Below are 26,478 nucleotides of genomic sequence, written 5' to 3'. Positions count from 1 at the left end.
TATAATACTTATTATCGCATGAGAAGCTCGAACGAGTCGCGCGGATGCCCGCGGCGCCGCTGGTTTTCTCTCCACTCAGCTCTACGTATCTGTGTGTGTGTTGCGTGTCTGTGCACGTGTTTGTGTATACTCACAGTATGCAGCGCTGCGAGGTCGGCCTCGAGTCTCGCGGCGGCCTGCCGGCGGGCGCGGGCTGCGGGCGCTGCGGGGTGCTGCAGGGGACGCAAACTGCGTATTGCCGTGCGTTCTGCTCTTGCGCAAGCCGCGATACGGGCTGAGCGTTCGCGTTCCACACGCCTGGTGGACGAACACAATTAATTTAAATTTGATTGATTGTAAGAGCAATCTAGCTAGCAGGTCGTCTGCAGATAGTGATTAGCGACTGTGGCACATGAACAAAGTATTGACAATGGAATTAAAGGAGTGGAAGGGAAAATGGGAGGAAAAGACTGAAGTGGTAACTAGAGACGCATCTAGACAATTTTGTTTCAAGCAGTTTTTGAACATGATTGTGAGTTTAGTTATTTATTGGAGGTGAAGACGAAGAAAAATCTATCTGGCAGGACACAGAAGGCTGATAGCACTTACTTGCCCTTAAAGAAAATCGGTCAGTGAAACAGATGTATGAGCCCCTACCCGTGATAAGTTACTTACCAGCTAAGAACTTTCAGTTGGTGTTGCAACGCTTCATTGACTTCGCCGGTGGCCACTCCTGGTGTCACCTTAACCGGTGTTTCTTCTATAAGAAAAATTTACTTTAAAGATAAGAACTAAGACGAAGAACACTCCTAAAACAAGGAAAGAATGGAGAGTTACCACGACGTCTTAAAGCAATACTAAATCTAGTTTGGAAATCTGACAGAGCTACATGTCGTCTATAGTTGACGAGAACGTTCGTGGCACGCCGAGTTGTAAAACGCGCCAGTGACGTAAGTCATTAGGGTTGGGCGTGCCATTGAAATGAATGACCGATAACCGGTCTTTTCAATCTCAGATGCTTACAAAACTGATTAAAATTATTAAATAGTTTAAGGGGAACTAAAAATTATAAAATAGTTTTTTTGTTCCCCTTTTGCAACTTTTACAACTCTGCGTGCCATGAACGTTCTCGTCGACTATAGCGCCATCACTTTCCTACTCTGGTTTTAGTTCTGCTTTAAGACATGGTAAGCCGCCAGGCATTATACCTACTTGTACCTGTACTTTCCTTGTTTTAAAATTAATTAGAATTTAAAAATGCTATAAAATAAAATTAAACACGAAAGCTTAATTCTAAGACATGTAATGGTTAAAACATCAATAAAATATATGAAAAATTAATCACATAGATTTTATAGTAAGACTAGATAGATCTAACGGTGCATTTACATCAAAAGAGCAATATGCTCATTGTAACCCCACTATGTCAAACTATTTTAGTGTAAACACGCGTAGAGCATTCTTTGTTCTTAGTGTGTTCGAAAAGATTCTTTGCAATGTTCTTATACTGAGGAACAATGAATACGAGTTTTCGTTTACACTAAAAGATAACGAAATAATGCTCTTGCTCTAGCTCAAGCTATGTTCGTTTGGTGTAAATCATGTCTCGAGAGCAACTGAATAGCGACGAACGCACTGGTGGCTTGGAAGTCACCTGAGTGGCGACAGGCGTGCTTACGACTTCTAGTGTCTTGTTATTTAGATTTCTATGGTGTAAATGCACCGTAAGGTTAAAAATTTTCAATCTTAATATTTATATGAGCACATTATTTCAAAACATATCACCTTTATTATACTCATAATAACCTTCCTTCACGTTGGTTTTAATTTACCATTAGTCCAAAGTTACCTTTTTCAGTTTGACATATTATTATGTATGAAAATTAGTTACATTAAAACAAATTCTGTCATACACAATTGGAGAGTTTATTGGATAAATTACAATAAAAAATATATTTATTTTATCCTCTCTTACACAAATCTTACCTGTTTGCTTCGATATTCCAAAATGATATACCAAAACATGCCATGGAATTGACAAATTTTCGAGATCCAATTTCCACTTATTTTTAAAAACAGAACTTAATTGATATAATTTATCAATATTGCATAGACAATATGGTATTGACAGAATCCATTTTAACACATTTACAAAATAATATTAAGAACATTAAAATGAAAGCTCGCCATGCCTGCAAATTAAAAAAAATGCGCAAACTTGAGCGTATAAGGCTGTCATGAATTTTGCCACATGCCTCCCCAACCTATATTCTTCTTCATGTGATTCAGAAACAAGATAATATATTATGTATAATCTGTTTTTGTTCTGTTAATCTTGTTACAAATTACAGTTTTCTTTCATTTCAGTCGGACTTGTGTTTTACCTATTTTTGTAGAAAAACATTGCTAAAGCACAGACTTTTTTGGAGCCCGCGTTGTCTATGTTATAACATAACGTAAAAACATATATTCCTCCGTAAATTTTTTATAGTTGTATGTATAAGAACTTTTCAGTGAGTCTCTTTTAATTTTCTTGGAAATTGCCATCGAAAAAAGTTAAAGCATTGCTTATTTTATTATCACATAGAAAATAACTGCACGTTAAAGACTAGTCTATAAGAATCAAAAATTAAAATTCGGCAAGGCTTATTTGGCATGTATCAACAGTGAGACCCTTTTAGAACAGTGTTATTAAAGGGACAAGGAAGAAGTTTATTCAAGGGACCATTATTTATGTATTTATTTAACACTTTATTGTGTAAGAAACAAAATATGTATCATAAAAGTTACAAAAATAAGTTTATAAAAGCACAAAGGGCGGCCTTATCACTATGCAGTGATCTCTGCCAGGCATTTATTAAATAATTGACAACACTCGTTATTCTATTACCAAATTAGCCTTGTCCCATTACGATACAGATAAAAAAACATACAGCGAAAATAAAATGCATGCTGCACAAAGACATTCAACATTATTTATACACATATATATTATGTATCTTACGTGGCTCCTCTTTCTGTGTTGTTGCCGTCGGGGCCACAGCTAATGCAAAAATACTAATATTAGTCTTATCTTAATATATATAAATCTCGTGTCACAATGTTTGTCCTCAATGGACTCCTAAACCACTTAAACGATTATAATAAAATTCGCACACCATGTGCAGTTCGATCCAACTTGAGAGATAGGATAGTTTAAACATGTAGGTACCACGGGCGAAGCCGGGGCGGACCACTAGTAATCTTATAAATCTAAATAATTACGCCCACCATGAGTTTTGAATGATAAACTTATACTAGCTGTGCCCCGCGGTTTTACCCGCATTTCTCCGCTCCTGTTGGTCTTAGCGTGATGATATATGTATAGCCTATAGCCTACCTCCATAAATGGGCTATCTAACACCGAAATAATGTTTCAAATCGGACCAGTAGTTGATTAGCGCGTTCAAACAAACAAACTAACAAACTTTCAGCTTTATATATTATTTATATTAGTATAGATGATAGCTTTTAAAATTAAACAATATATTTTTAAAATTAAAATTGTAGGTGGCTTAATGTCCTACATGTTTTAAGTCAGCAAGGTATCATTACTACACCAACATTCTTCTAAAAAATTCACCATCGAACAACAGAGGACCAAATCGATGGTATTTCCATTAAAAATATAAAAAATAATAATTACAATATAGTAAAATAATGTATACATACACACACCAATAAGTCTTTTAAGTTTTAACATAATATTTTATGACATAATCATAAAGTTCATTGCGAAGGAAACCCCAAAAAATGTTATTTAAATATTTTCTCGTTTCAAACTTAGTTTTCTCTAGGAATCGAACCCAGCACCTCTTAGCTTAACAATCTTTTAGCTTAAAAATTGCTGACTTAAGACCATACCGAAACGGCGACTGAACGATGTCACCATAAAAATAAACACATCTAACTTTTCATTCATCCCTTATTAAAATAATCCATGATACTATAAATGACATGATACGATATGATCCATGCCACTATTAAAACATTGAATTAAACACAAGCAACAAGGCACGTTTCCACTATGCAACATTTGACGCTAAAGATTTTCTACGCACAACAGCGTGCGACGTTGCCAGTTGGTTCGTATCGTTCCTAGAAGTAGCGCGACGTTGCCAATAGGCAAGTATCGTTCCCAAATGTATCGTTATCTTAGTTATATTAGTACGTATCGTTGCGAGCTGGCGTGCGACGTTGCCAAACCGCACGTTTCTTTGTCACCTAACGCGCGACGTTGCCAGCTTGTTTTAGTTTAGAGAGCATACTTACATACTTAGTGTCAAATGTTGTTAGTTACTTACATGTTGCTAAGTGGAAACGCGGATAAGTTAAAATGGATATATTCTGCATGAGTTTTTAACATAAATATACCTTTATAAATATAAATTTATAAATAGAAAAAATTTGATCACGAGGTAGGACTCGAACCTGCATCCTTTCGCGCCAAACCGGGGCGGATGCCTAACCAATTTTTTTCTATTCCTTATAAATTTATATTTATAAAGCATTTGTATGCCGTAAAACCAAAAATATCAAATTCAATAAATATACCTTTCTTATAAAATTCATTGGACATCAAAAACTTATACTGTGTTACTTGAACCCTTTAAAATTATTAAGCCGTATTAAAAAAAAATATTAATAACATTATGATGATGACGTCATGTATGTGTGTCACAGGACACATTTGTTAAAGAACGTTAATAAAATGCATAAACATAAAAGTTTTAGAACGTTGCGAAAGTGCTAGAAGGTTATTGGACTGTCAAACTAAATATTTTTAGATCGATATATTAAAAAAAAAGACGTGTGTAACTCGGGGACTGCCGCGGTAAAGCTATTGCATGCTATGCCTTCAAGCCACACCTCCGCCCGTCGGAGTGGGGAGCGTGAGGTTTTTTCGTTACGGAATTTCTCGATTCGGTCCCCGCGCTCAAGGCCCGCGATAGAAGCTATGCAATAGCTTAAAATATCTCAATAATATTAATCGATGTATGTGAATCGAAACATCGAATATTTAAGAAGTTCCTTGTAATATTAATATAATCGATTTATTTCAAAAATTAAAAACGTTTCGACCCAGCCCCCACGACACAAGTTCGCTTAGTGTGGGAGCTATAGTTAATAATAAAGTTAATAACTATAAATGTATAAATAAGAAACAGCAACTGCCTTTATGTATTGTTAAATTGGTTTTGTTACCTGTGTTTTGCTGAAAATAAATAATTTTTAATTTTTTTCATTAACCAACTTCAAAAAAAAAAGGAGGAGGTTATCAATTCGGCCGGTATATTTCTTTTTTATCTATGTACACCGATTACTCCGAGGTTTCTGAACCGATTTACGTGATTCTTTTTTTGTTCGATGCGGGATGGTGTCGAATTGGTCCCATAAAAATTTTATTCGGACAGGCCCAGTAGTTTTTATTTTATGAGCATTTTTGTCTGTAGGTATTTGTAAATTTTGCAAGTGCAAGTTTGAAGTCGGTTGTTTTTAACGCAGTTATCACTTGTTTTCAACCTTTTTTTAACACAAACATGTCTGTTTCCTTCTAAATAAATAATAATTAATATAGCACACAACAAAAAAAAAATATCTTAAAAATTAAACCAACGTTATCTTGTCAACTCCAAAACCCTATCCCAGTTTAAACAAAAAAAAATTTTTTCAATTATTTTTTCTAAATATTTTGTCTGTTTGACAGTCCACACCTCCGCACATGATGCATGCATACGTTAGAACTACACATATAGTCTTACGTGAAAAGTCCCGAACTGTGGGCACAGGCGGCGTCACGGCTGTAAGTATGTCATATTTTAAAAACAGACAAACACACACACACAGAAATGTTCGCGTATGAATATTTCTTGCACACTCTCACACACAAATACATTTTAATAAAAATAATTAATATAAGATATAATAAAGTTAATAATTGTAACACAAAAAAATAATATAAAGAAATAGATATAAAACACATGTGTCAGAAGTGATACTTCTTCGGCAAGATTGAAAGATACCAAAATCGTCGCCTTACTCCATGACGTGTCACGTGACGGTATTGCCATGACGCGACCTTAAAATTTTACCCTCAACGCGATTAAAGAAGTTTCACTTCAAAATAATTTGTTTACACGAAAACAACGAAACCATACGTAAGTTGACTCGACAACGCACAAAAAAGAAATACGTTCGTCTATTCTAAACTTCAAACATACACTATAAAAATTGGTAGTATTCGTGTTTTTTTATTTTTATTTTTTTTTATTCTTAGTCATGTACTCTAAAATAGCTTGAAAACTAATCGTACGAATATATTATGATTGCCAACTTAAAAATAAAATAATCAAATTGGTTGCATACAACATTTTGATTTTATCTCGTTTTAATTTGAATTTTATGTAACCTATTTCCAATAAGTACACAATAAAATTATTTTATTTAAATTCCTATTTTACAAAACCATCTGAAATTGAATTTCTATATCTAATTTCTAAATTTTAATATTAGTTTTATTTTGACCCTATGAGCTAACGCGCAAGCGCAACTTCTGTCTACGCAACTATTTTGTCTCTCCCATCAACTCGATGGGCTAGTAAGAAAGTGCGCGCACGTAGCGACGCAACTCACACACACACACACACACACACACACACGCACACACACACGCACACACACACACACAAGTCACAGTCCCACACACAAATACACACACATTCAAGGCCAAGGCAACACTAAAACACACATATGCATTATGCATGCCGGAAAAAAACAATTTCTACTTTAATTTTTTTGTTTGTTAAACATTTTTATTTTTTATTGTTCTTATTGGCATTTCTTGAATATTCTTTGGAAGAGGGCGCTGGCTCCTGACATACAGGTTTTTACCTAGTTTGGGAGTCAGAGACTTCACAGTATTTCAAAATGTAAAACTATTGTCAATAAAGAATTTTTATTTTTTTATTTTTTTATTTTAACTCCCCATACAGTTGATGGGAGAGACAAAACAGTTGCGGAGACAAAAGTTGCTCTTGCGCGCTAGCTTTAAATTTCGAATTGATTCGAATTGCTTTCTTCTTTTCAGCAAAAAATTGAATTTCAAATTAAAATTCAAATTTAAAATATCAAATTTCAAATTCAAATTTCAAATTTCAAATTCAAATTTCAAATATCAAATATCAAATTTCAATTTCAAATAAATTTCAATTTAAAATTTCAAATTTCAAATTTCAAATTTCAAATTCAAATGTCAAATGTCAACTAACCGTGATGCGTGCCGCCCCTCTTAGCGTACATCTTCAGTTTGTCCCTGAGCGCGCCGCGTTCGCTCTCCAGCGAGTCGATGTCTTGTTGCAGGTGGTCCATCGTCTCTTCGAACTCTTTCTCTTTTCTGTACACGATTATTGAATAACTAGTTAGTAAAAAAATATTTTTTTTATTTATTTATTTCAAACTAGCTTAACGTTCGCCCGCTTTGTCTAAAACCTAATAAATTATATACTAAAACCTTCCTCTTGAATCACTCTATCTATTAAAATAATCCGCATCAAAATCCGTTGCGTAGTTTTAAAGATTTTATCATACAAAGGGACATAGGGAAATAAGGACAGAGAAAGCGACTTTGTTTTATACTATGTAGTGACAAGCGTTTCAACTTGGATTGAAGGTACAAAGCAAAGTCGCTACCCGCGTCTGTCTGTATGTATGAATTATTAAATCTTTATAACTACACTACGGATTTTTATACAGTTTTTTTTTTATTGATAGACTTTAATCGATCATTTATTAAGTTTTAGACAAAGCGGACGAAGCCGCGGGCGAATTTAAATTGTTATAGTAGAGCCATTTTAATAGGCAACATTTGACAGTTCAACAAAATTCAACAACGTAACCTAGTAACGACGACATAGAATAACATGATATTTCGTTTTGTTAGAACTGCACATTTGCTTAACTTTTTTAAATTACGATTACATATTTATAATAATAATGACCAATACAAGTAATTTTAAGATTTCATTTTACTGATAAACCATTCTAAACATAATAAACAATTTCTGAATTGAAGAACTGACGTCGCTACAATTTTGTGTCAATAAACCTTTTTTCTTTTTAAATACAAGAGATGTTACTCTAAAAATCGAAATCTGACATCTAGAATAGAATGCATTGATTACTTGTGAATAAAAATCATCATAAATTAATAAAATTGATTGACAAATGTTTCAAATCCGTATCAATTAATTCACTTTAATCGATGTTTTTATGCAAGTTACATCTCTTCGAAGATAAAATTGATAGACGTCAAATATTGCCTATTAAATTGGCTCGACTATAATTGTTTTTTGTTAATTTTAAAATACAGCAAAATACCATGTTATATGCATTTCATTAAATATATACCAGTTTTATCAGCCATAAACGACGTATTTTTGGTTAGCTTTAACGCATGCAAAACTACTTTACTACAACAGAACAAGTCCCCAATCACCTCTTTAAATTTGAAAATGTCATAATTAAAATTTAAAACCAGCCTTATACCCCAGTAAATCTATACTAATATTATAAAGTTGAAGAGTTTGTTTGTTTGAACGCGCTAATCTCAGGGACTACTGGTCCGATTTGAAAAATTATTTCGGTGTTACCCATTTATCGAGGAAGGATATAGGCTATATATCATCACGCTAAGACCAACAGGAGCGGAGCAATACGGGTAAAACCGCGGAGCACAGCTAGTAAGGTCCAAACTAACCTCTTAAGCTGATTGTTAGCGTCTTCCAGTTTCCTCTGCAACTGTTCAGCCTTCAGCTCGGCATCTCTAGCGGCAGCCGTTAATTTCCTCTCACCCAATTCTCTACGTATTTGCATCTCTGATAGTTCCTCTTGTTTCGCCTGAAAATTGCATTAAAACAAGTCAATAACTGCGTTAAAAACAACCGACTTCAAACTTGCACTTGCAACATTTACAAATGCAGACAAAAATGCTCATAAAATAAAAACTACTGGGCCCATCCGAATAAAATTTTTATGGGACCAATTCGACCAATTCGAGAGAATCACGTAAATCGGTTCAGAAACCTCGGAGTAATCGGTGTACATACATAAAAAAAAACATACCGGCCGAATTGATAACCTCCTCTTTTTTTTGAAGTCGGTTAATTAATATGATTAGTATAAGTGTGTGTCGAGCACACGTGTCAGAAGTGAAACTTCTTTGGCAAGATACAAAGACACTAAAAGGTCGTGCTTGCTCCATGACGTGACGGTATTGCCATGCGATCTTGAAATTTTACTTTCAACGCGCCTAAAGAAGTTTCACTTCAATAAACATGAATTTTTAATATTTTAGCAGTAAATTTATAGTGCAACTAGCTTCCGCCCACGACTTTGTACGTGCATCCCCGTTTTTCCCCGCAAAAATTTCGGGAAATCCTTTCTTAGGGGACGCCTACGTTATGACATCTACCTGCATGCCAAATTTCATCCCGATACGTCCAGTGGTTTGGGCTGTGCGTTGATAGGTCACTATATCAGTCACCTTTGAGTTTTATATATTATATATAGATTAATAGACGTGAATATTTATATCGAATATTATATTATAAGGCGTTTTTCACTATAGTAAATTATTTAAAAACTAGAATTTGTTACCTTATAAAATGGAATATATTTTTATAGTGAACCCGAGTCTAAAAATTATTTTTTCTTATTAAAAAAATTAACTAAACTATTTTAAACGGATTTTTCTCAAGTAAATAAATGAACTAATACCTTTAGCGCTTTCCTAAGCTCCTTAATATCGGCTTCCTTGTTCTCGAGTCGGATTGTGAGGGTTTTCGTTTCTTCCAGTTGTTTCTTAACATGTTGCGCTCGTAACACGATAGGTGGCGTTGGCTGTGAGGGAAACATTATTGATTTATTTTATTCCTTACTAGAGGTCCGCCCCGGCTTCGCCCGTGGTACATATTTCGTAATAAAAGGTACAGGTTTCTTCTACAGGGTCTAAAGATTGTCTGTGCCAAATTTCATCAAAATCGGTTGAGAGTTTTAAGCGGGAAAGCGTAACAGACAGACAGACAGAGTTACTTTCGCATTTATAATATTGGTCCCGATTTGTGAAAATTTAGAATACATATAACTATACACAGAGGTTTACATAGAGGTCCGCCCCGGCTTCGCCCGTGGTACATATTTCGCAATAAAAGGTAGCCTATGTCCTTTCTCGGGTATCAAAATATCTCCATACCAAATTTCATGCAAATTGGTTCAGTAGTTTAGGCGTGATTGAGTAACAGACAGACAGACAGACAGAGTTACTTTCGCATTTATAATATTAGTATGGATTATACTGTCGTTAAAGCGGTATATGCGAAAAAACTACCAGTTACAGCCGTTCCAAGTTATCTACATAAACATTCTAAAAACACATAAACACACATAAGTTACTAACATACTGTTATGAGACTCTCGGGATAAGGCTTTTTAAAAAAACGAAATAGTACGTTTTATAGGACAGCCGTCCGTCGGGATTAGAATTTGGAGAGAGACTGAACTTAGATGCTATGGAAAAGGCCAGGAATGCTGAGAAATGCTGAACAAGCGAAAAGGATGTAGGGTGAGCATGTTAGCGTACAGAGTACGGACATAACAGTACGCTAATAAAGTACTCCGTAGTGAGACAAAGCTATGACAACAATACCTCTTTGTCTTACGCGCAAAATATTTTTTTTTATTGTAATCAAATGTATAAGTAGGAAAATAAAGGTAATTTTGAAATTATTACAATGAAACGTGATTCCACCAGCTTTGTTCGACTTCGCTGTATAATTTTTAACATTGCCTTTAGACGCAGGACGGCAATGTTTTAATTATAACAATTAATTTGTTAATTTAATTTGTTTTCGTGTATGCAAATACAAATTGAATTCCATTTATAAACATTTATAGTTTAATTTTGTGTGCTTAAAGAAGTTATAAACATGAAGAATTTCATAAGTTGAGGTTCGTTCACTGCGCAACATTGTCCACAGTGGCCCACGCTGGCCCACGCTGGCCCACGCTCGCCACTCACCTTGTCCTGCGCCACGTTGGTGAGCGACATGACGTCGTACTCCTTGTCCTGCGTGAAGGCGGCCAACTTGCCGACATCCGCCGACACCACGGACAGAGCGTGCTTAATTGTCTTCACTGGGCCGTGATCGTCCTGGAATTTTATAGAAAAAAATAAAATTACTGGCAAATTTTACTGTTTGAACAACTATAAAAATTTAGGAGACAAATTTGTGTCGAACAAATTGTTAAATTGTCTCTAGAATAATCTAAGACACCTGAGCTAATTTTCCACAAAAAAAGAGACAGGTGGATAAGTATATTTGTTGTGTATGAAACATGCTAATAATAATAAATAATAATGCTTATGTGTTGTTGATGAGCTATTCTTAGATGTTGTGTATATGAGTGTCTAGTATGCGTATGGTGTATGTGTGTGGGTAATGAGCTATCCTTATGTGTCTGTGTGTGTATCAAACTAACTTGTTAATAAATCTCGTCGGTCGCTGCGTACTTACACTTGTGTGTGCGTGTGAAGAGACACGTTTGTGTGTGTGTGTGTGTGTGTGTGTGTGTGTATGTACGACTCACTTGCTGATAAATCTTATCCGTAGCCGCCGTCCATATAGCGGCCAGTGCTGTGTGCGCTAGCGGTGCCCCATCAGCCCGCTCCCCGGCGGTCGCTGCGCAAGCGCAAGCCGCTCGAGCAGCTAGCGAAGCAGCACGTGCGCACCGCCATAGAGCCACTGCGCTATCGCCGCGCAGACGCTCTACTAGCTGTTTGGGTAAGAATTGTTTCAAAAAATCTAGACACTCGTAAATCGTTTCAAAATTATATAAAAAAAATACGTGTGGCACTCGGGGACTGCCGCGGTAAAGCTATTGCATGCTATGCCTTCAAGCCACACCTCCGCCCGTCGGAGTGGGGAGCGTGAGGTTTTTTCGTTACGCAATTTCTCGATTCAGTCCCCGCGCTCAAGGCCCGCGATAGAAGCTATGCAATAGCTTAATAAAACAATATTTATTCTTTAAGAGGGGGGGGTATAAAGCAAAATTACCAATGAGATGATACGTGTAATATTCAAGACCAAATCTAATAAATAAAATATATATCAAACTAGATAATATTTTCGAGGATTCTGATTGATTAAAAACATTAAATATTAAAATTGACTAGATAAAAAAAAAATCACGAAGTTACCTCTAATTTTCACACTTTTACGTTTTCTTCTTGACATGATACATAATACCTATTATGATTTTTTTTCATAAACAATTATATTAAACATTTGCGAGATATTTGTCAGAACATTTTGTGGAATTATTTTTAATTTTGGTTTTATAAATAAAAGTGTTTTATCACGATAAAACACTATATCTATCACTGTAGTCGCACTTCATCGTTTTTTATTTATATAAATGTCACACAATACATACCTGCAAGTCAATAGGCAGATTGTTCAGGTTCACTCCAGGCGGTAGTCGCCTCCTGACAGCTTTGAGCTGCTGCTGCAGCGACGAGCAGCTCGACTGTATAGCTTCGTGCAGCTGGCCCAGTTCCAGCTGCCTTTCTGACGCCTGGAAAGTGTTATAGTAGTAGGAACATATAAATAGATATTATGCGCTTCAAATAAGATTAGGATAGCCATATTGCCTTGTTGAAGTGAAAATTCTTTATTGGAAAAAAAATTGTGTAACATTTTTCCGTTACGCGCCATCTTTTTCTTATCCCTACCACGCGTGATTCGACGTATTTCTGTAAAGTTGCATATAGTCAATTTTTTTTTGAAAAATAAGGTCATAAAGAAGTTTACTTCTTACGTGTGTGCACGCACTGTACATTTTTATCTTTTGCTCATGTGCTTCATCATTGTATGGTTGAGAAATAAACTTAGTTTTATTTTCTATTATGACGCAGCCATCCATTTAACACAATAAATCGTCTTTTAAACAATAACGTTCATATTTAAAACTTACATAAGGCAAGATGGAAAAAAAATTGTTATTTACATAAAAAAATGATTTGTGCTATGGCTCTAATACATTCAAACATAATATTATCTGTTTAGAGCGTAAAACGCTTTTTCTGTATGTGCATTTGAGAATACGCGTCAAGCGATTTTGACTTCAGGAAAATTCAAGACGCAAATTCCTGTTTAAAAAATAAATTTAAAAAATGTGTGCGTGTACTACTGTACACACGTAAGAAATGAAACTTCTTTATGACCTTATTTTTCAAAAAATAATTCACTATATGCAACTTTACAGAAATACGCCCACGCGTGGTACGGATAAGAAAAAGATGGCGCGTAATGGAAAAATGTCACGCGTAACGAAAAAAAAATTTTTTTCCAACCCCGATAAAGAAGTTTCACTTCAATAAATAAATGAAAAAAAAAATGAAAATGAAAATGAAAAATTATTTATTTCAGCAAAAACAAAACCAATTTAACAATACATATAGGTAGTTGCTGTTGCTTATTATACAATTATAGTTGTTAGCTATAGCTCCCAGACTAAGAGAACTAAACCATTATAGTAGAGCCATTTTAATAGGCAACATTTGACAGTTCAACAAAATTCAACAACGTAACCTAGTAACGACGACATAGAATAACATGATATTTCGTTTTGTTAGAACTGCACATTTGCTTAACTTTTTTTAATTACGATTACATATTTATAATAATAATGACCGATACAAGTAATTTTAAGATTTCATTTTACTGATAAACCATCCTAAACATAATAAACAATTTCTGAATTGAAGAACTGACGTCGCTACAATTTTGTGTCAATAAACCTTTTTTCTTTTTAAATACTAGAGACGTTACTCTAAAAATCGAAATCTGACATCTAGAATCGAATGCATTGATTACTTGTGAATAAAAATCATCATAAATTATTTTTTTTTTTTTTTTTTTTTTTTTTTATGTCAGAGCAAGCAAAGGAGCAGGTGGGCCACCTGATGTTAAGTGGTCACCACCGCCCATAAACACTTGTAACACAAGGAGTGTTACAGGTGCTTTGCCGGCCTTTAATGGACAAATACGCTCTTTTCTTGAAGGCCCCAATGTCGTAGTTGTTCGGGAACACCGCAGGTGGCAGATCGTTCCACAGTTTCACCGTACGCGGAAGGAAGTTGCGGGTGAAGCGGACAGTGGTGGAGCGCCAACCATCCAGATGGTGCGGATGGAACTGGTTTTTACGGCGTGAGGTCCGGTGGTGGAACTGTGCGGCTGGTAACAGGTGGAACAATTCCTCAGAGCACTCCCCATAGTAGATTCTGTACAGTATACAGAGAGACGCAACGTCTCTCCGCACTGACAGTGGATCGAGCCTATCGGAAAGCCTACGGTCATCGACAATTCGAGCTGCTCGACGTTGGATGCGGTCAAGAGGAAGGAGTTGATACTGTGGGGCTCCGGCCCAGAGATGAGAACAGTACTCCATATGCGGTCGCACCTGAGCCTTGTACAGCTGAAGTCGGTGGGCCGGCTTGAAGTACTGTCTCGATCTACTGAGCACACCAAGTTTTTTCGAGGCTAGTTTAGCCTTCGCTTCCAAATGACTGCGGAATTGAACGTCACTCGAGATTTCAACTCCGAGGATTCCGATTTTCGGCGATATACTAAGGGGAGTACTCTTAAACCGAGGTTCTACAACAAATGGGGTCTTTTTAGCGGTGAACGCGCAAACCTGTGTCTTTAGGGGATTGAACTCGACAAGATTAAGTTCGCCCCAATCCGAGACTTCTTGGAGAGAAGACTCGACTTCAGACACAAGTTTGTTTCGACTCTCATTGAGGCTTTCCTTTGAGGTGTTTGCACGGCCGGGATAAAGAGCATCCCCCGTACTGTCGTCTGCATAGCAATGAATGTTACTGATTTGTAACAAATCATTGATATGCAGAAGAAACAGTGTAGGAGATAGCACGCAGCCTTGTGGGACACCAGCGTTCACATGAAGAGGCTTAGAGCAAGAACCGTCGATTAAGACCTTAATGCTCCTCTCTTCCAGGAAGCTGGCAACCCAATCGCATAACCTCGCAGGAAGTCCGAAAGATGGTAATTTCGCTAGAAGTGCCTTGTGCCAGACCCGATCGAAGGCTTTCGCTACATCCAAACTTACAGCCAATGCCTCCCCTTTACTCTCAACCGCCTCCGCCCATCTGTGAGTGAGGTACACCAAAAGATCACCAGTCGAGCGACCACTACGGAAACCGTATTGCCGGTCGCTTAACAACTGGTTCTCCTCCAGATACCTCATGAGCTGGCTGTTAATAATGGATTCCATTATTTTGGAGAGTAAAGAAGTGATGGCGATCGGTCTGTAGTTAGATGGATTTGAGCGATCGCCTTTTTTAGGGATTGGGTGGACAAGAGCAGTCTTCCACGAATTCGGAACAATGCCTTTGGCGTAAGAGAGCCGAAAAAGACGCGTTACAACCGGTGCCAACTCAGGAGCACATGTCCTAAGCACAATAGGGGAGACTCTATCCGGCCCTGTCGACTTATGGATGTCAAGGGAAAAGAGAGCGTTTCGAACGGCACGTTGTGTGAAACGTATATCCGCCATTGAATGGTTGCACCGCGGGATGGTCGGCGGTGTCTTTCCCCTGTCATCAAGCGTCGAGTTCCTAGCAAAGAGAGCGCCCAAGAGTTCGGCTTTCTCTTTAGCGGAATGGGCCAGAGAGTCTTCGTCCTTGTGCAAAGGTGGAAAGGATGAACGACAGAAGTTACCTTGGATGGCCTTGGCGAGGGACCAAAACGCCCTTGTTCCCGAAGGAAGTCGCGTTAGTCTATCGCCAAGTGCACCAATATAACTAGATTTAGCCCTAGCGATTTCTCTTTTGTAGGATCTGGAGGCAAAGTTGTACTTCTTCCTGATGAGACCAACGCTTGGATCGCGACACGCCGTTGCTGCAACCCAGGCTTGAAAAAGTTCCTGTTTCTGGCGAGACGCCATGTTACAGGAACGTCCAAACCAAGGCTTGGATTTGCCACCGACGGGCACAACAGAGTATGGCACAAATAGTTCCATACCCTGCAGTACCACGTCAGTGATAGACTCAGCACAAGCGTTGGGATCCTCCGAGGAGAAGCAAACAGGCCCCCATGGGTAGGAAGCGAAAAAACCACGCATTCCGTCCCAGTCTGCCGACTTGTAGTGCCACACACGGCGTCGAGCTGCAGGTGTCTGCTGTTTCGAACCCGTAAGTGGCACCATACTCCGTATCAGGCAATGGTCTGATGACCCCAGTGGGGCCACGACGGAGACCTGATAGTTCTCGGGATGTGTGGTCAGCAGAAGATCCAGAAGAGAGGGAGTATGGCCCTCCACATCCGGTATTCGCGTAGGCGATGAGACCAGCTGTGTTAGGCCATAGGCTAGAGCGAAATCGTGCACAGTTCGTCCCGCGTGGTCAGTTGTACGCGACCCAAGCCATTCAACGTGGTGGGCATTGAAATCGCCTAAAACCACAAGCTCCGCAGAAGGGAACTGCACAAGCAAAGTGTCGATCATCTCTTGGATGTGCTCAAATAAACGGTCGGTACCAGTATTCCCGCTGTGGGATCTGTACAGGCAAGCATAGACGCGAGGGTGGTCGCCGCAGTCAATATGCAGCCAGATAATGGACAGATCCTCACCTTCAAGGGTGCCAAGACGTCGACAACAGATATCTTCCCTAACGTATGCGCATACCCCGGCACGCGGTGCAAAAGTATGCTCCAGCTTAAAACCAGGGTATGTGAGATAAGATACGTCGGCCGGAGTTGATATCTGAGTCTCAGTCAGGAAGAGCAAGGCCGGCTTAGCCGTCTCAAGATGGTAGTGGACGGCGTTTAAATTAGTGTGCAGCCCCCGGATGTTACAAAAGTCCACCGTGAGAGTGGAGGGGGGTGATTTTCTTCGCTTGCTCTGCGAACCCCTTGGCACATGACCGAGCGGAATTGTGCCCGCCCCAGAATACGACGGGCTGCCGCAGCGCAGGCGCTGCGGGAGGGATTCTCCTGCACCGTAGGTGCCGGTACCCTCCTGGGGTATTAATTAATTAAATTAATAAATTCGATTGACAAATGTTTCAAATCCGTATCGATTAATTCACTTTAATCGATGTTTTTAAGCAGGTTACCTCTCTTCGTAGATAAAATTGATAGACGTCAAATGTTGCCTATTAAATTGGCTCGACTATAGTCCATATTACTAAATAAATAGGAACCTGGAGTATCTGCGTGAGCGCGCTCGCGTCCGCGTGCAACGCACGTGCTAATGCATCTAACGCAGCGCACGCCTGCACGACCACCTCGCGCGCCGCGCCCGCGCACACTGAGCTCATGCCGAGCGCCGCCCACATGGCCGACAGGTACGTCCAGCAGCGCTCGATGCCTGCGCATTTGAAAATGGAACGACTTTATGTATCGACTAGCTGCTCCGCGCGGTTTCACCCCCGTGGCTCCCGTCCCGTTGGCCGTAGCGTGATGATATATAGCCTATAGCCTTCCTCGATAAATGAGCTACCTAACACCGAAAGAATTTTTCAAATCGGACCAGTAGTTCCCGAGATTAGCGCGTTCAAACAAACAAACAAACTCTTCAGCTTTATAATATTAGTATTAGTATAGATAGCGACCGACGCCCGCACGACCACTCGCGCGCCGCACCTGTGCACACTGAGCTCATGCCGAGCGCCGCCCACATGGCCGACAGGTACGTCCAGCAGCGCTCGATGCCTGCGCATTTCAAAATGTACCACACTAAACTTTTATTCGTTAACGTATTACTTTCATACAATACCCACTTAGAAATAGTGTTAGTCTTTCGACTCCGTCCGCGCGGATGTCGGTCTTCACGTGGATGGTTTAATAATAAATAATAAATAACTTTATTGTCATAAAAAAAAATAGGTACAGCTTATATATGAATCCATAGGCTCCTGAATACTTACTTCTCCATTTTGAGTAACTCTGACGATGACATCTTATAAAAAAAAAGAATCCACTGCGGGTAACGCAACGTGTGTTCGCGGTTCTACAGAACAACGTCTATGGATAAAACGGAAAAATTAAGATTTATTTTTTTCCACGTATTTTTCCAGGATAAAAAGTATCCTATTTTATGCCCAGGATAATAAGGTATAATTATACCAAGTTTCATCGAAATCGAACCGTTAGTTTTCACGTGATGTCAGCATATACAGACAAACAGACAGACAAAAATATTTTTTTTATCACATATTTGGGTTTGGTATCGGTCCAGTAACACCTCCTGCTATTTATTTTTTCAATATTTTCAATGTACAGAATTGACCCTTCTACAGATTTATTACCTATATATGTATTGATTTTATGCACCGCACTTCCAGACTAACCGAAAGTCGCTCAGCTCCTCCACAAACCACGCCCACAATACCTCCCTTACTTAGCTACTTGCGGCGTGACGTCACCACTCACCGTCCGCGCGGACGTGACGTCACCACTCACCGTCCGCGCGGACGTGACGTCACCACTCACCGTCCAGCGAGCAGTTCTCGTCCAGCTCGTTCGTCTTGAGCAAGTGCGCGGCTGCGTCGAGCGCGCGCTCCTGCGCGGCCGCGTCCGGCAGCGCGGACGCTGCTCGGAGCAGCACTTCTGGTGAGCACGTCTCTAACGCGCCGCTCCACATGCACACCATGCACTGGGGTTATAACGTAAAATAATTACAAAAAAAAAGATTGTCTGTCTGTAAAGTCGGTTTACTGACGATAGTTGAACGTGACAACGTCTTAAGGCCGATTGCGCTTCTTTGTCGCACGTTCCGCGCTCTCGCTTGCACTTTAAGCCTTACGGAACGCCTCAGAGCGAGGTAACGCCGCATGAGTCATGTATTTTCGTACGTGCAGCCGGCTTTATCGAATTATAAGACGTTGTCACGTCAAAAAAACGACGTGTGTCACTCGGGGACTGCCGCGGTAAAGCTATTGCATGCTATGCCTTCAAGCCACACCTCCGCCCGTCGGAGTGGGGAGCGTGAGGTTTTTTCGTTACGGAATTTCTCGATTCGGTCCCCGCGCTCAAAGCCCGCGATAGAAGCTATGCAATAGCTTAATATTCCCCACTAGCTTTCCGCCAGCAGCTTCGCCTAAAGAAAAACCCGTATAGTTCCCGTTCCCGTGGATTTTCCGGGATGAAACCTATCCTATGTCCTTCCTCAGGTCTCAAGCTATCTGTGTACCAAATTTGAAGTAAATCCATGCAGTACTTTTTGAGATCAGCCCGGACATACATACAGACACACAGACAAAAATTCGAAAAAGTATATTTTTGGCTTCGATATCGATTGTAGATCACGCCCCAAGTATTCTTTTGAAAAAATATTCAATTTACAGTTTTGACTTTCCTACGATTTTATTATATGTATAGATATTGTGATATAGATTATTGGAACGAAGTTCCCTAACGCACGTTGCGAAAGGGGACTAGACGGAAAAATTAAGACGAAATGTTGTAACGACACTTTTTGCTATAGTTTTAAGCCGTGCGGCGTGCGTATGTTTCTCTGACTGACTGTCTCTCTCTCACTACTCTACTTCTCGACAATTTTTGAGCGTAATTTTGATTCTTGTTTTTTATAGTACGTCAATTATATTAAATATCACTGTAAAGGTGAAAAACAGCGCTGACAAAATGCTCATCATTAATCTGTACACTATATTTCTTCAAACCCAATAAATAGTTTTTAGTTTAATTTCCCTTAGAAACTTCAGCGAACTATCTAGAACTATAAAGCGCATCACACACGGTAAAGATACTATAATATTTTATGTTAAGATTCTCTAATATAAAATATTACAGTACTTAACCCATTGAGCCCCAAGCGGCCCGATCGGTCCCAGACACAATAGATTTTCTATTGTGTCTGTGGTTCCGGGGCCTGAGTTACTACGGTAACACGTCATTTTATTTTTAAGTGTGTTTTTCTCAATTTTGTTAAATTGCGACTGGATGAAAATTTTGTTTGTGGTTGTCTTCGTCGTTGGTAGGGTGAACAAATCCTTAGCGAAATATCGTACGCTTATGAAAATTAGTATCGCTAGCGTATCTTAAGATATTGAAGGTAAAATATATATTATCTTCGTCGTGTGTTATGGCTCATAGGATTTGTATGGCGAGCGATAATCGGAAATATGCTCTAAGACAATATATATTTTACGTTATCTTCACCGTGTGTGATGCGCTTAAAGGCTAAAGTGAAACAAATAAACTATACCTGTATCATCATTAGCTGATATTCAAGTTGACAACGGAAGCTATATTGCACGGCCGTGTGCGTCTTCGTTATAGCCTCTCTGTCCCACACGTTGACCGCTGGGAATCTGTAAAAAAAAAAACATTATTTTTGAGTATATTTTAAGTACAATATGGGAGTCTTCAAGCGTAGAGTGAACCTTCTAGGGAAGCGCGTTCCATCTTAGACCACATCTTTTTTTGCCAAGAACAACATCGTTGTGGAATGAATTACCATCTGAGGTGTTTCCAAACATCTTTGACAAGGAGACCTTCAAAAAAAGGGCATATAAATTTCTTAAAGGCCGGCAACACATTCGCGGTGCCCCTGACAGCGCGAATGCTTATGGGCGGCGGGCATCACTTTCCATCAGGTGACCCGCCTGCTCGTTTGCCCGCTTAAATAAAAAAAAAAAAAAAAAAAAAAAAAAAAAAAAAAACATCTCAGCTTAACATCAGGCGAGATTGTGGTCAAGCTTCCCTTCTTCCCTTCTTATCCATACTAATACTATAAATGCGAAAGTAACTCTGTCTGTCTGTCTGTCTGTTACTCAATCACGCCTTAACTACTGAACCAATTTGCATAAAATTTGGTATAGAGATATTTTGATACCCGAGAAAGGACATAGGATAGGTTTTATTCCAGAAATCCCACGGGAACGGGAACTATGCGGGTTTTTCTTTGACTGCGCGGACGAAGCCGCGGGTGGTAAGCTAGTTACCAATAAAAAAAATGTGTGTGTGTACTAGTGTACATACGTAAGAAGTGAAACTTCTATATAACCTTATTTTTCAAAAAATAATTTACAGAAATACGTCGAATCACGCGTGGTAGGGATAAGAAAAAAGATGGCGCGTAACGGAAAAATGTTACACAAAATTTTTTTCCAACCCCGATAAAGAAGTTTCACTTTCTCACAAAAAAAGTAGTAACTTTTGATTTAATATTTTTGTGGATGAATAGTTGTCACTATTTCCTGTCAGAACATGCTTAGCTGTCGAATATTATAAAATGCCGCCTTCCTTTGAATTTTGGCGCATTCGTACGGATCGTGCCATGATGCTCAGAAGTTTTTTATACAACGTTCTTTTTATATTTTTTTCTTTAGTTTAGACATAGACGCATATCTAATGTTCTTTCATTAATTAGTCTAAAACTCACCTTTCCCTAATTTGTCCTAAAATGATTTCGGCTTTAGCGTTGAGACGTTGCAGAAGCAGTATGAACAAGATGGCGTCATGGTCACCTGAAAGGCAAATTGTATTTCATCATTTTCCATCATTCTGCGAGCACACGTTTTTATTTTAAACTAGCAGTCCGCCCCGGCTTCGCCCGTGGTACATATTTACGTTTTCTCTACATAAGAACCATCCTCGTACTTCAAGGAATATAATAAAAAAAGAATTAACGAAATCGGTTCAGCCGTTCTCAAGTTATGCGCTTACCAACACATTTTGGGATTCATTTTTATATTATAGATACATTTTTAAAATTAAAAAAAAAATATATATTTCTTTTAGGAAAATTAAAAATTTCATTTACAATTTTTTTTCTTTGCATGTCCAAAACATACTCCTCCAATTATGTATATTTGGAAAAACTCAGAAAACAATAGTTATTTATTTATGACATGAAGTTTTAAAGCAGAAGTTTTTTCCAGTGTGGAAGAAAAGACAGGTATAATAAAAGGTCATCCTAGCGTCATAATTTTTTCCTTAATCCTGCTTTAAGACGCCATAGAAGGTTTTCTTTCTCCAATCCCACTTTAAAACGTTTTTCATTCTTTCTTTAAAGTTCCGAAGTATTCTTAAGTTGTTCTGACGCGAAGCCGCAGGAGAAAGCTAGTTAGTTCTAATTTTACTCACCACCGCTGGTCATAAAGTGATCTGGAAGACACGCAGCCAACATGGTGGCCCTAGCCTTGGCCTGGTTCAGCTCCAGGGCTCGTAACTGCAGGTCTATCGACCTTGTGGAAGCCCTGGACTGCTGGACGAGGGTACCCAGCTCTACTGGTGGAGAAGACCTGGAGACAGGCTCTGGGGTCGACTCTTGTTCTGAAGGCGCTGGGGAGTCTGCAAATTATGTAGTACAATTATGAAAACTGTTCCGATAACGCGTAGAACATACGTCATATGATGGACATAAAACGTGAAATAAAAATTGGAAACACAGGTACAATTTCTTTTTAACACTTTTACTGACCGGTTGGTAGCCTTCCAAGCCAGAGGTCGTGAGTTCGATTCCCACCCGGAGCAAATATTTGTGTGATGAACATGTTTGCTCTGTGTCTGGGTGTTAATTATCTATTATCTATATAAGTATTTATTTAAAATTATATATTTATGTTTATCAGCCATCTGGTTTCCATAACACAAGCGAAAGCTTAGTATAGGATCAGATCGTGCCGTGTGTGAAAATTGTCTTGAAATATTTATTTATTATTTATCTTAATATATATAAATCTCGTGTCACAATGTTTGTCCTCAATGGACTCCTAAACCACTTAACCGATTATAATAAAATTCGCACACCGTGTGCAGTTCGATCCAACTTGAGAGATAGGATAGTTTAAACATGTAGGTACCACGGGCGAAGCCGGGGCGAACCACTAGTTAATTATATATAATATTTATTTTAAATCTAAATTTTTGTCTATTGCTGTCGTCCTCATGATTTTATTATTAGACCACATAATTCTAAAATACAGTACGAGCGCACATTATTTCTGAGTAACATGACAGGTGTTTTAAATAAATGTCAAATACGAAATAATACCTTGTTTAGAGTCCAACTGTTTGTTCAATTCATTGTATTGTTCAGTCATTTTTTGCACCAACTCTCTGAACTTCACGATCGTCGTGTCTCGATCCATTATTGTTTCTAAGGCGGCTTCTCGCTCGCGAACCGCCTTATTTATGAAATAAAATAAATAGATAAATATAAATAAAACATGTACAATACTGAATAATTCAATAAATAAATAAAAGATATCACTGTTAATAAGACAATATGAAAAATGTTTCCCTGTGGAAATATAAGGAGATGATTACATGTTTTCGTTGTTTGTTATTCAAAGCTTGTTGTAAAATGTAAAAAAAAAAGAATTCAAATTCAGTTTTATCACTGAGTTATTTATAACAACGTTATTTTCTAACTTAAACGATACACACTTCTAATGGTACGGGAGCTAGCAAAGTTTGAAAAACAAGAATTTTAGAACAGTTGGTTTTTCGATATACTGTTTCTCTTGCTATTTCGGTTAGAGTCCGGGCTGTCTGACTGGCGGCAACGGTTGCATTTATTAGTGCGCATCTTATCTGCATAAGTAAAAATCCTTAAGTTTAAAGAATTTTTTAAAGCGTAATTTTAAATTTTTTGCCTTTACTTTACTGCCGCCAGCCAGACAGTCAGACTCTAACCGAAAGAGCAAGAGAGACAGTATATTAAAAACCACCTGTTCTAAAATCATCTCTCGAAAACGTTGCTACCTCCTGTACTATAAATATTATTCTAATAACAATATTAGTTCAGGATACATCGCCCATTTTTGCAAGTGACTACTATCAAGCTAATTTTCCGTTTGTAGCTTTATTTTGATGAGACACCGAATAATTTCGTGTACGAAAGTCTCGATTGTGGTAGCTAACAGAGATAACAAGGATAAAATTTTTTGATTTGATGGTTCTCAAATAATTATTTATTACTAACTGAATTTTTTTTTGGTTCAATCTCAAGATAATTACCTAAATTATTCGAAAAAATATTTGTCCTACAAAATCTATTGTTGGTTCAAAGAGTCCCCCTTTCCAAAGTGTATCGATAACGAGGTCATCATAAATGATTACTAACAAGCTGATTTTTTTGTTTTCACTTAGTTAATGTTAATATAATTCAACAGACATATTGTCCTACAAATTGCGTAATAAATATTTGAGAACCATCAAATCAAAAAATTTTATCCTTGTTATCTCTGTTAGCTACCACAATCGAGTGTTTCGTACACGAAATTATTCGGTGTCTCATCAAAATAAAGCTACAAACGGAAAATCAGCTTGATAGTAGTCACTTGCAAAAATGGGCGATGTATCCTGAACTATATTTTCTGAACACCTGCTTACCTCCCTGGTAGCAGCATGTGCCATCTCCAATTCCTCGCGCAGATCCATCTCCAACTCTCTATTCGATTCGACCAATTGTTCGTGGATCTCTTGTAGTGCTTCCAATTCTTGCACGTCTTGTTTTAATTGTTCCACCTGAAGACAATGTATTGCAGGGTTAGGTAAATATAGAAAAAACTTATCTTAATCTTAATCTTAATCTTATCTTATCTTAATCTTAATAATATATATAAATCTCGTGTCACAATGTTTGTCCTCAATGGACTCCTAAACCACTTAACCGATTATAATAAAATTCGCACACCATGTGCAGTTCGATCCAACTTGAGAGATAGGATAGTTTAAACATGTAGGTACCACGGGCGAAGCCGGGGCGGACCACTAGTAAAACTTATAAAATCTACCAAAGATCAAATCAAATCAAATCATTTATTTATTAGAATTAAAGATGTGAAACAAGGCAAACTATTATAATTAAATGCCACTAGCTGTGCGCTGCGGTTTTACTTGCATTGCTTCGCTCCTCTAGACCTTAGTTTGCTGATATGTAGCCTATAGCTTTTCTCGATAAATGAACTATCTAACGGTAACATGATTTTTCAAATCGGACCCGTGGTTCCTGAGATTAGCACGTTCAAGCAAACAAACATACTTTTCAGCTTTATAATATTATGTACGTATTTGTATAGACGACAGTAGAGAAGCAGTCACAAATATGCTTGTAATACACAACTCAGCTAAAACGTTTATTCACAATTACGGAAAAATGTAACTCAATCATTTATGCAAGTCGCTTTTAAATCGTCAAAATATACTAAACAAATAATAATAACTAGCGGTCCGCCCCGGCTTCGCCCGTGGTACATATTTCGCAATAAAAGGTAGCCTATGTTCTTTCTCAGGGTCTAAATATTGTCTGTGCCAAATTTCATCAAAATCGGTCCAGTAGTTTATGAGCCTATTCATTACAATCAATCAAACAAACAAACAAAGTTTTCCTCTTTATAATATTAGTGTAGATTAACCACCGACCACTAGTACAATCACATTAAATAGCCCCAAATATTCCACTAACCTGGTCCTCCAGCGCCATCTTCTTCTCAGCAAGCTGTTCCACCATCTCCTCAGCCCCCAAGGCTGCGTCCACTTGCTCCCGAAGGTCAGCCACTTGGGCCTCAAGTTCCTCCACCCTGGCTGATAGCTTCTCTTTCGTCCTGCTCAGTTCAGCTATTTCAGATTTGTACTGGTCTAGATCCTGGAGATTTTTGTGAAAAGTATTTTTTATTAGGGAGAAAAAACCGCCTTACACTTTTATTTTAGGGAAGAAAATAAATTCTGGATTTTGTATGAGGATAATTTTATTGATTTTTATTACCCATAGGAAAAAAACTTCTCGATATAAACCAAAACTTTTTTCTGTTCACAAAAACAGTATACTGAATAGATAAAAAAATAATAACGCAAAATGTGTCAATTTAATATATTATTTTGGAATTTAAGAAATACTGAAATCTTCATTCATTTTGGACTTTACAAAGGCCTTGTAAAATTATATTGCACGCAATAAAGAAACAAAATGTTATTTTTTAACACCACTACTTATTTAGGGTTTAATTTAAAACCAAAAACAATGTAAAATGAATTAATTATATGTTATTATGAAAAATGTCGTCTACCTACCATAAACATACACCAGCGACAATCTGCTGAAAAACCTCAATCTTATAAGTTAAAACATATTGAACATGACATGTTCATATAATCATATATAGAAAAATATATATGGTTCAAAATCAACGAATGAGAATGTTGCATGTGCATATATGTGAGCGCTCTTTCTGTATGTGATATGCGTATAATATGTGAATTGCGTAAAACTTTTTTTTGTGTGTATTTCCATAGTAATGTATTTTTTATGCGCAGCAGCCTTTGTGTTTATATGAGAGCTTTGCAACCTGTATGCACTATAACTTACACACCTATGTGTGTGTGTACGGGTGAGTGTTTACTCATTACATATGAG

General features: G+C 38.0%; 1 protein-coding gene across 1 annotated transcript in view; it reads right to left on the bottom strand.

The window, feature by feature from the left end:
- The window catches only part of LOC123702208 (dynactin subunit 1), a 46,225-nt gene that overhangs the window by 4,302 nt on the left and 15,445 nt on the right, over positions 1-26,478 (bottom strand). Inside the window, exons 11-28 of the mRNA XM_045649888.1 lie at positions 25,531-25,710; positions 24,456-24,590; positions 23,113-23,245; positions 22,203-22,409; positions 21,499-21,583; positions 20,320-20,425; positions 18,585-18,747; positions 17,294-17,460; positions 12,508-12,648; positions 11,662-11,847; positions 11,093-11,224; positions 9,793-9,915; positions 8,774-8,913; positions 7,287-7,411; positions 5,781-5,819; positions 2,984-3,022; positions 655-739; positions 135-297 (exon numbers count right to left, since the gene is read on the bottom strand). Of these exons, the coding sequence (XP_045505844.1) occupies positions 135-297; positions 655-739; positions 2,984-3,022; positions 5,781-5,819; positions 7,287-7,411; positions 8,774-8,913; positions 9,793-9,915; positions 11,093-11,224; positions 11,662-11,847; positions 12,508-12,648; positions 17,294-17,460; positions 18,585-18,747; positions 20,320-20,425; positions 21,499-21,583; positions 22,203-22,409; positions 23,113-23,245; positions 24,456-24,590; positions 25,531-25,710 (2,349 nt within the window). The remainder of the gene's footprint in view (positions 1-134; positions 298-654; positions 740-2,983; positions 3,023-5,780; positions 5,820-7,286; positions 7,412-8,773; positions 8,914-9,792; positions 9,916-11,092; positions 11,225-11,661; positions 11,848-12,507; positions 12,649-17,293; positions 17,461-18,584; positions 18,748-20,319; positions 20,426-21,498; positions 21,584-22,202; positions 22,410-23,112; positions 23,246-24,455; positions 24,591-25,530; positions 25,711-26,478) is intronic.

This window comes from Colias croceus, chromosome 23 (genome assembly GCF_905220415.1).
Source record: "Colias croceus chromosome 23, ilColCroc2.1".
NCBI lineage: Eukaryota > Metazoa > Arthropoda > Insecta > Lepidoptera > Pieridae > Colias > Colias croceus.
Note: the sequence above shows the minus strand (reverse complement) of the source record. Positions and strands in the feature narration are given on the sequence as shown.